Below are 10,419 nucleotides of genomic sequence, written 5' to 3'. Positions count from 1 at the left end.
AAAAAAAAAAAAAAAAAAAAAAAAGAATCCGCCTGCCAATGCAGGGGACACAGGTTTGAGCCCTGGCCCAGGAACATCCCACGTGCCGCGGAGCAACTAAGCCCGTGCGCCACAACTACTGAGCCTGCGCTCTAGAGCTCGTGAGCCACAACTACTGAGCCTGCGTACCACAACTACTGAAGCCCGCACGCCTAGTCTGTGCTCCACAACAAGAGAAGCCACTGCAATGAGAAGCCTGCGCACCGCAACGAAGAGCAGCCCCCGCTCGCTGCAACTAGAGAAAGCCCGTGCACAGCAATGAAAACCCAATGCAGCCAAAAAAATAAAAAATAAATTAAAAGAAAAAGATGTAATGACATCAAATCTGTTGATTTTTGACTTTTCCATGTCTACGTGGTTCTAAACTTTTTAAGGGGAGCCTTCCTCATGCTTGGGATTGTTGCAAAGATGCACTGAGTCAATGTGTGCATAGCCAATGGGCGAAGGGCAGTTGGAGCTGAATGCCACATCTCTGCACATATGGAAGTCTTAGAAAGTGAAGGAGATAACAAGCACAGATGCAGAAGAAAGTAGAGAGTTATGAGCCACTATGTGCCACTCTACGGTAGTACTTTAAAGGCTAGGAACTCTGGATAGATTTCCAGCAAAATGTAAATGTCCAAAGTTGATCCAAGAAGAGGCAGAAAATCCATACAGACAAATCACCAGAGAAGAAAATGAAAGGTAGTTAAAAGTCTACCACTAATGAAAACACCAGGCATGGAAAGTTCTACTGCTGAGGTCGCTCCAACTTTCAGAGAAGGCTGCAAACTTGGTCACTAGGGATTTGCGGCTTTCTCTGACACTGGGAGGCATAGGGACCAGGCCTGGGGAGAGGAGTTCAGTCAGATTTGGGCCTGGAGATGGAGGGTCTGCACCGATCAGGGGCTCCTCTACTGGATGGATGGATGATGGATGAGTGATGGATGGGTGGGTAGATGGGTAAATAGATGGGTGAATGGGTGGGTGGATGATGGATGGATAGGTAGGTGGATGACTCAAATATTTGGCCCTGAGGCCAGATGATTACAGGAAGCCACAATGAGGGGGAAAGACAAGTTCACTGGAATAAAAGGTCAGAGGGAGAGGGAGGCATGGCTGTGATCAAAAAGGCCTGGGGCCTCAAGGGCTGGGAGAGGGAACCCTGGCAGTGGCAGGGCTTGGCACGGAGGCTGAGGTTAAGGAGCAGCAAGGTTCAGATGTGGGAGGGAATGGGGTAGAATTAAGAAATGGAGCCATAAGGGCTAAAGGCCGTAAAATGACAGGGGTGTGCGGAGGGGAGCACAAGTAGTTGGCATGGCCTTTAAAAGAAATGGCGTTTTTAGTGAACTTGGCAGAAGATAGTCTAGAAGTGCCCCTGAGGAACAAGTAAAGCCAATCTTTCCCCCTCGACCTGTGAAACAGAAGGAGGACCGAACAGAAGGAGGGCTTCATCAAGCGGGTCCTGAGAGACGGAGCCAGTTCCCTGCGAAAGATGCCCACTCCTGCTGTTTGCACACTGATGGTATCTAGACATACAGTGAGCGCTGCTCACCCTTCTTCTTTCGGGGGTGGGTTCTTAGAAGGACAAAGCCTCTGAGGTAAGTCTCTCCCAAGTCCCCTGTGTGCAAAGGCGGATGTTTACAGCAGTCTCAAAATAAGACAGGGGCTAATTTTACAGTAAGGTTTGGTTTACCTCTGCATCTCAGGTGCCTGGCACACAGCAGCCACTCAGCAAGATGTCTGTTGAAAACACAAGTGACCTGTCTGCTCCTCCTTAGATTTTCTAGGGTCTCTCGCACCCTCTCCCCTTAGCTCTGCTGTTCCCTAGGTTCTCCCAAGTCCCACTTCCAATCACTCGGTAATCTCAGGAGGCTAAATATCAATGTATTAAAGGCTGCTATTATCGTACACACAGCTCAGTGCTAGCAAGAGACCGGGGATGGATGTTCCGCCTGACCTCCTTCCCCTTCAGTGGGAAGTGCTTTCTGGGCACTGCAGTGGTTGGGGGGTGAGGAGGACCCTTGAGGGAAGTCAAGACTCTAGTTAGCCAAGAGGAAGCATCTTGCAGACACCCCATGGCTCCGAGCTCCTGAGAGGCACACTGGGGTGCTCTGCTTCCAGTAGGAAACACAAGCCCGGGGCCTTGCTCCTCAAGGAGGTGGGCTGTCATGGAGAGCGGGGATGGCCTAGTTTCAAGTCGACAACAGGGCAGAAGCCCAAAGCTCCCAGACTCTGGGATCATCACAGTGACTCAAAGCTCTTGCTGGAAAAGGACAGACAAGCAGAAGCCACAGAAGTTGAGGAGTAAAAGCTGTGAGAAAGCGGCCTGTGCCCCGGCTGCAGGAAAGCCGAGGGGCTTAAGGCAGAGGCAGCAAGAGCGCCACTCAGCCAGGCTGGGTGACCCGGGGGTGCTCGTGAGAACCGGATGGTGCCAAGGCGCCAGGAGAGGCCCAATGTGTGGTGGCTCTGGTTGGTTCCATGGGCCCCTTTCTCAGGAACCAGCACCCAAGACCCCCACGGGCAGCCTGGGTGTCTGCGGTCCACAGCCCCGGCCTCGGCTGCACCGCACACACTGTCGCCTTTATCCCGAGGAAGCCAAGGCCCGAGCCGGCCTGGGAACCCGGCAGCCTTTGCCATCACCACAAAGCCGCATAGAAACACCAGCTGCTTTGCTAACCTGCGGTATTTTTCTCACAGATGCTGCCAGAGGAGTGGGTTCACGGAACTCCCACTGCAGAGATGAAGCCGAGCTCTGTGCCTGACTCCTGACCTGGCCGCTCCACAGGGAGGCTCTGTTCTCCCTTCTGAACCCCACACCCCCCACCCCGCCAGCCTGGCTGGCCCTCCTCCCTCTGGCCCTCTTCCGGTCCCCCCACCGCGGCTCTTCTGTTGCCAGCATCCCCAACCACACGGCGCAGGCGATGCTGGGCCGGGGGCGGGGGGGGGGGGGCGGTGACACACCAGTGAGGTGGCCCAGCTCTGCACGCAGCCGGTTCCCCAGCTCCAGGAGCTGCTCCTTCTCCAGGCGCAGCCGCAGGATTTTCCTGGCTGCCTCCTTGAGCTTCCTCTGGAGTCGGGGCACAGACAGGGCCTGAGAGGGCTGTGCCTCCTCGTCCTCGGTCCCTGTGGGTCCTCCACGTGCCGGGCCCTGTGAACAAACCCACACAGCAGAGGCCATCAGATGAGTCCTGGAGGGGAACGGGAAGTGGAAGTGAGGGTGCGGATGGTGGGCGCCACCGCCCGAACGACTGTCCCAGAACCCACATCGCTGGGTGACATCCCTCCAACATGATGCATCCACGCCCGCCTTCTCTCTCAGGGGCGGGGCTGGGCTGAGGGCAGGCTCTGAATGAAGGCCCTCGAGGCTCCCAGGCCTAGGCCTGCCTGCGCTTGGTTACTCCGCGCCCTGCCCCAGTGCCTTTGTCTTTCCAGTGACGACAGTGAGGAGCCAGCTGGCAGCGAGGCCTGGGCTCCCTCCAAAGGTGCCCCCGGGACCCAGGAAGGCTACACGTGTGATCGGACCCCCTTCGAGGGCCCCATGGTCACAGGCTGGGTGCCTGCTGCCTGCCTGGTGTGGAAGGGGGCTAGCAGAGACCCAAAAAGTGGCCTGGGACGGGAACCCAGCCTCCATTACTCTCTTCCCCTTGCCCTGGACGTCTGCACTGCTGGGCCCCTCTGCCCTGGGCCCTTCTCCAACGCCTCCCCTGACCTCATTCACTCAGTCCCTTGCCTTCCCTGCCTCCTCTCTGGCTCCATCCGTCCATACTCCCGTCTCAGTCATTTCTCTACCTGCCATTCAGACTCCCCTCCACCACCTGCAGGCCGGCCCAGGTTTCCCACCATCCTGACCCTGATGAAGGTGCCAGAGAGAAAGCAAAGGAGGCCAAGGGAGGGAGCAGTGGCCGCCTGGGGCCTCCGCTTCTGGGCCTGGAGGATGCCTTGGGCCAACACCTGAGGTCTGAACCCCATTGCTCGGGCAGCACCACGTGGCCCTACATCCTACCACTGCCCCCGCTATCCCAGTCTGGACTCATGGTCCAACCGTGTGGCTCCTACACAGATGTGTGGTCCCACCCAGAGGGGTATTTGGAATGGGGTGGGCGTGGGGAAAGGAGAAAGGGAAAAAGGAGAATGTGTGGCTGCCTCTGTGCCAGGCAGGGGCCCAGGAGGAGCCAGTGGTGTCCAAGGCCCCAAAGGAAGCAGGTGGCCTACTTAGGCATGGCTGCTCCTGACACCTATGAAAAACTGCATTGTGCTGTCCCAGCCACTTGAGCTGGCGCCAGAACAAGGAATCTGCTCTACATCCCTGGAAAAGACCAGCACGACCTGTCCTGGCCCTGTTTCTTGGTGTGCCTTTCCAGGGCTGGCAAGCACCTGTGCCCTCCTGTGGCCTGGGAGCTATGGTGATTGCACACTGGTGCCTCCAGCACATGCCTGACGTACTGGCATGAAGCGGGGTGTGGAGGTGATACGGCAAAGGGACCATCAGAGAAGGGCCTCCGCCCCGCTGCCCCGGCTCGGGGTCTCTCGAGTGTACAGGACCAGGGCCGGTGGAGGGCTGTGTCCTGGAGACCTGTAGCGTGGATTCACACACAGGGCTGCACAGGCCCCAGGCGGCTGGGGCCGACCCCAGCCCCGGCCCGACCCGTTGGGAAAGGTACACAACCTCCAGGGATGTAGTCCTGGGATTGGGGACTGGCCGGGCCACTCTTTCTCCAGGCTTTGTCCTCTGCAAGGATATGCTGTGGGATTCTCTTGTGTTATTTTAAGTAAGGAAAGAACAATCCTGAAAACAGAGACTGTGCAAAACTCAGAACACTTAGAGATTTAAAAATCTCTTCAAAAGCAGGACCCCACCCTGCAAAGATGGCCCCTGGCCTGAGCTGAGGAACGATGCTGCCTGAGGCGTGGCTGGGCTTGGGGATGGGGAGTCCTGATCTTCAGTGGCCCATGTTGTCACACAGTGACTGCACGTGATGAGCGGGTGCTGCAGCTGGGCCCCACCTCTCTTAAGCTCAGTTCCTGGTAAGATGAAGCTTATTTTGATGACTCTGAAGTCTCACCCTACAATGACACAATGCTAATAATGACCTAAGATGCCCAGGAGCTTCTGCACTGCTGCGTTCAGGGCCCAAGGTCCCACCCCGTGATGGCCCCATCCACCTGCCCTCACCTGCTCTGGTGCAGGTCCCAACATCCTGGCCAGAAGGGAAACATCCACACAGCAGAGGGAAAGCTTGAGGCATCCTAACGACGACTCTGTTTCCAAGGGAAGGGAGTGCCTGGGCTCCTTGGAGAAGCCCTGCGGGGAGGCTGAGGCCCAGGGAGAGGCAGCTCGGGCTCCCTCGGGGCAGGTTCCCAAGCTTCCAGGCAGAGCCAGAGGGATCGCCGGCCAACACTGCCCCCCAGCGGTCCGAGGTGCCCGGTGGGGAGGCCTGGGGAAACCCAGCATCCGTCTGTTTGGGGCCTGGGCAGGGCAGCCTGCAGGAGGGAGGAGCCTGGGTGAGCCGAGAGAACCGTGGTGGAAGTGTGACAATGCAGCCCCCTGCCCCACAGGGTCTCCCGTGACTGCGGGGAGCTCCAGGGTCTGCAGGTCCCTTCTGGGCTGGGGTGCTGGCTTTTGTGTGGCAGGGCCCCACCCCCACAGAGCAGCTGCAGGGATGGCCCGAGGCCCACGCCCCTGTCTCACTGCTGGTGGTTCCTCCACTCTCCACACACATCTCTCTCTGAACCATCTGAGGGTGAGTTGGAGACATCGCACCCCTTTATGCCCCAATACTTCAGTTTGTACTTTCTGAAAACAAGGACATTCTCTTAATAACCAGTTATTAGAACCAGAAATTTCACAGGGACATGGCATTATGACCTAACGCACAGTCCACAGGCACCTCCATCAGCTGCCCAGAGGACGTCCTTTATGGCCTGTTTCTCCTGCCCGGGGTCCAGGATCCTGCATGGCTTCTGCATCCTGGGTCCCCTAAGTCCCCAGCAAAATGTTCTCAACAGGACAGGCTGTGGGTTTAGTGCCCCTCGGTCTGGGTCTGTCCTTGGAGTCAGGAGGTCTTGTGCTTGGAGCCAGGAGCGAGGCTGTGTCCCTCTCCTGTCCGGAGGCTCGTGATGTCCATCTGCCCCAGTGCTGGCGATGGGAGCTGATCTCTCGGAAGTGGTGTCCACAGGCTGCAGCACCAGAAAGCTACTGTTTCTCCTTTCCAGCAAGAACAACTTCTGGGGAGATTCCACATAAACAGCTTGTCCAGAAGTTCCGCATCCGATGACAAGCCCCTGGCTGTGTCATTCCCTTCATGTCCTTGGTTGATGTTCTAAGTAAGGAAGAGTTTTCCTCTCTCCTTCCTTTTCTTGTCAGTTGATTTGCATCAGAGTGAATGCGACTCCCTGTTTTAGTAGATAGATGATCACCCGGACTTCATGATTGACTGGCCTGGGTCTGGTCAGTGGGAGCCCTTTATGCTGGCTCCTGCATCCCTGTCATGAATCCGTGGTTGAATTGGCTACTTACCCTGGTTCCTCTCAGCAGAGCAGGAAGTTCGGGAATGCGATCTAGGCACTGGGTGCGCTCACCCACCCTGGGGAGCCACTGCCCCTTGGCTCCTGGTGGACGGAGCCGGGATATGTGCACACCTCTCTCTTTAAAGTAACCCACGAGTTTCCTGTGGTGACTCCAACCCCAACCTGAGCCCCAGAGGCATCCTAGCCCTCCCGACCACTTCTTCCCCAGCCTCAGAAGCCTGGGGCCCACATCCTCTTCTCTGGGCACCCAACACACAGCTGGGCAATTACGAGCAGAGCCTGGGTGGGCCTGGCCGGCCTGGGCAAAGGGTTTCCTGTGCCTCCAATTTCTCACCCTGGGAGTGACCTCACCAAGGTCACAGGATGCCTAGACCTGGAAGGAGGTGGGACCCTGATAGCCATGCAGAAACTAAGGCCCAGAGAGCTCACTCAACACCCACCTTGGGAGAGCGGCCTTGGGCCTCAAGTTGCTTCAGCTCCCAGGCTGTCTGCCAAGGGATTAAATACCTCGATTTAAATTTCCACTCATTTGCATGGTTTCTTCCCCCTTCACTCTAAACAAGGGGATCAGAGTTATGCGAGGGCTGCTAACAGGAGAGCTGCAAGGGTCCCTGGGCTGCAGTGAGCCCCTGGCAGCACCTGGAACAGCCATGGCGGGAGAGCAGACACATCACCAATGGCATTTGCTGCCCAGCTGGGCCCGGAGCCTCTGGACTTAACTCCTAGATTACAGGACTGTGGGGAGGTCTGGGGCTCTTGGGGACAGCATCCACCTACCGATGGCACAGAGGGTTCAGTATCCCACTTCTAGTGCCCCCTCGGGGCTCAGGTTCCCTCAGCTTCCCCCTCACCAGCCCATCTCCCTCTGCAGGCACTCCTCATATGTTTGCCCCTGCCAAGGCACAGCTGGCCCCCCTCATGTTCCTTAAGCCAGATAGTGTCCTGGGTTGCAGCTTCTCCATTCCAGGTCCTTCACAGTCCCCGAGAGTAGGTCCTGGAGCCTGGTCCCTCTTGTGTCCTTAAGTATCACTCTCAAAACTTGGCCCATGCGATGAGAACCACTGGGGGGCATATGATTGATGCTACTTCTGCCTGCGGACTCTTGACGCCTTCCAGACATCATTTTACCGTCCTTAAAACCTTCTGCTTATGAATAGGTCACCATATGCAACCACAGGTAATCACAGGTAACTGCAGGTCACCATCTGTGACTGCAGATAATCATAGGTAACTGACAGGTCTCAGGAGGCATGTCACACGATGCCCTGTGAAGAAAGCCCATTCTTTGCAGCATCTCCATCACGGTGTTCAGGAAGCAGGAAGGTGGCCTGTCTGGCAGACATGTGGGGACAACGTGCTGCTGCAGAGCTCTTGCCCTGGCCTGGGACCTTGGCTTAAACCCAGCCACGGAACTGGAGGGGAACTGGGTGCCAAGGGCCTGACCAGGACCAGGACGCCAGGTGGCCTGGTGGCCCATGCTCCGGACAGCATCTCAAACACTCTGAGATGCTCATGAGAACCACAGGCTCCATCCCTGAGGGTCCTCTGGAAGGAAAACCCACCATGTTGCATCCATTTCAGGGCTTCCCAGGCCCTTGAAGCACACAGTCAAGGACTCCTGTGTTAGAGGACACAGAACAGTCCTCTTCACATGTGCAGCCTCCCTACATGCTTCTAAAGGGATCTCAGCGACCTGGAGGATGAGGGGCTTGGCAGCCCTTGGCAGCATCTGTGGAGAACAGCCCCGACAGAGCCAGCCTAGTCAAGGAAGAAGAGGGAGGGCCGGGCGGGCGGGCCCCTCACTGGCCAAGACGGCACCCCAGACCAGTCCCGCACAGGACGCAGAGCACCCACAGGGCACCCACCTCTCCCCTGACAGCCTCGGGGTCTGAGGTGTGCGGTTGCTGCCTGCCTGAAGCACCCCTGCCTTCCTTCCGGGCTGACCTGAGATGCTTCTCAATCTCAGTCACCTGCTTCCACAGCTGCAAAACCTCCAGGTGCACCTGGTCCAGCTCGTGGGGAAGCTCTCGCTGGATGGTGTCCATGTCCAGGGGTTCCCGCAGCACCTGGGAGGCCGTTTTAGAGACAATGTTAGGAAGGTGGCCAGCTCTGGGAAGGGGTCTGGAACAGATCTGCAGGGAGGACAGGGAAGCAAGAGAAGGGCAGCAGTAGATGGTAGAACGTCCAGAAAGATCGGAAGGACACATGCCGGTCAGCCTCCCCTCCGGCCGAATTCCATCACCCACAAGCCTGCAGCCGCACCGCCAAGCTGCCGCTCTTCCGGTCCCACCTAACCAGGCTCCCAGGCGGCTCCACTTGTCGCCCCCAGAGTGGGGATGCAGGCACCTGCAGCAGAGCCTACACTGGACCCAAGGTTGGTTGGGGAGAGTCCCTGCACGGAGGTGTCTGGACAGTGGGCCTTAAAACCCTCTTCCTGGGCCCTAGTCCCAGGTGGAGACAAAGGGCACTTAACCACGGGCAGGGTTAGGGAGGCCCAAGCCTATCAAAAGGCAGAAGTGGATGAAGGCATAGGAAGGGGCAGGAAGGGAAGTCCTGGCTGCACGAACAACCTGGGGCAGCTGCGGGGTGGCTAACAGGTGCCCAAGTAGAGTCCTGGCCAGAACTCCAGGGCCGCCCTGTCCTTCAGCTACCGCTCTCGACAATGTCTGCTCTCCCAACATAAGGAGGGGAAAAGGACAGGCAGAAAGAAAGACACACCTCTCTACACCCTCAACTTGCCAATTTTATTCTCAGGAAGATAAAATATCTTCCTATTCCAGGGCCTCCTACAAAGAATTCATAATGAATATTTTATTCTATTTAATCACATACACTAAAAAAGGTGACCATTTGATAAATGTACACTGTTAACTAAAAAACAAACAAAAAAACACTTCAAGGTAGACTTTTTTCCTCAGGATAATCAAACCATCTGTCATTATCAAGACAGGATTAAAAGCTCTTATTTACATGTTTATTTCCTGTTTCTAGCATGTGGGGGGACGTAACATCCCGATGGTGGGGCAGAACTGGGAAAGGGCAAGCATCTGAAGACCCCCTCCTCTCATATGTGACATAGGTCTGTAATCCCAGAAACAGAAAAGTGGTCCAGACCATCTCCACTACAACAGCAAAAATGAACTTTCAGCCAAGACAAGGCATCTGATTTCTGGGCATTGCCTGCTCCCCACAAAAGACAGAAATCGCCAAGCAATGTCTGTCACCAGCCAGGTGTTCTGTTCCATGGAAGATGCAGAGTCTGCAGGACGGTGTAACCTATGTACTTATGGACTTGAAAGGGCACATGAAAACGGCCTCATGGGAAAGAAACGTCACAAGGCGACAGAGTGGCATGACACCACCAGCACCAGCAGTAAGAACTGTGTTCCCAGGGACATTGTCAAGACCATGAAAAGACAAGCTAGAGAATGGGAGAAAAAGTTTGCAAATCATATATCTGGGGGACTTCCCTGACGGTCCAGTGGTTAAGACTCTGTGCTTCCAATGCAGGGGGAGCAGGTTCGATCCCTGGTCGGGGAACTAAGATCCCACATGCTGCGGTGTGGCAAAAAAAAAAAAAATCATATATCTGACAAAAGACCTGTATCCAGAACATACAAAGAACTCTGACAATTCAAAAACAAGACAATAAACAACCCGATTAAAAATGGGCAGAGGAGGGCTTCCCTGGTGGCGCAGTGGTTGAGGGTCCGCCTGCCGATGCAGGGGATACGGGTTCGTGCCCCGGTCCAGGAGGATCCCACGTGCCGCGGAGTGGGTAGGCCCGTGGGCCATGGCCGCTGAGCCTGCGCGTCCGGAGCCTGTGCTGCACAACGGGAGAGGCCACAACAGTGAGAGGCCCGCGTACCG

General features: G+C 56.3%; 1 protein-coding gene across 1 annotated transcript in view; it reads right to left on the bottom strand.

Moving 5' to 3' along the window:
- Positions 1–10,419, bottom strand: part of CCDC57 (coiled-coil domain containing 57) — a 73,173-nt gene that overhangs the window by 58,567 nt on the left and 4,187 nt on the right. Inside the window, exons 4-5 of the mRNA XM_028498132.1 lie at positions 8,415–8,615; positions 2,983–3,169 (exon numbers count right to left, since the gene is read on the bottom strand). Of these exons, the coding sequence (XP_028353933.1) occupies positions 2,983–3,169; positions 8,415–8,615 (388 nt within the window). The remainder of the gene's footprint in view (positions 1–2,982; positions 3,170–8,414; positions 8,616–10,419) is intronic.

This window comes from Physeter macrocephalus, chromosome 14 (assembly GCF_002837175.3).
Source record: "Physeter macrocephalus isolate SW-GA chromosome 14, ASM283717v5, whole genome shotgun sequence".
NCBI classification, from domain to species: Eukaryota; Metazoa; Chordata; class Mammalia; order Artiodactyla; family Physeteridae; genus Physeter; species Physeter macrocephalus.
Note: the sequence above shows the minus strand (reverse complement) of the source record. Positions and strands in the feature narration are given on the sequence as shown.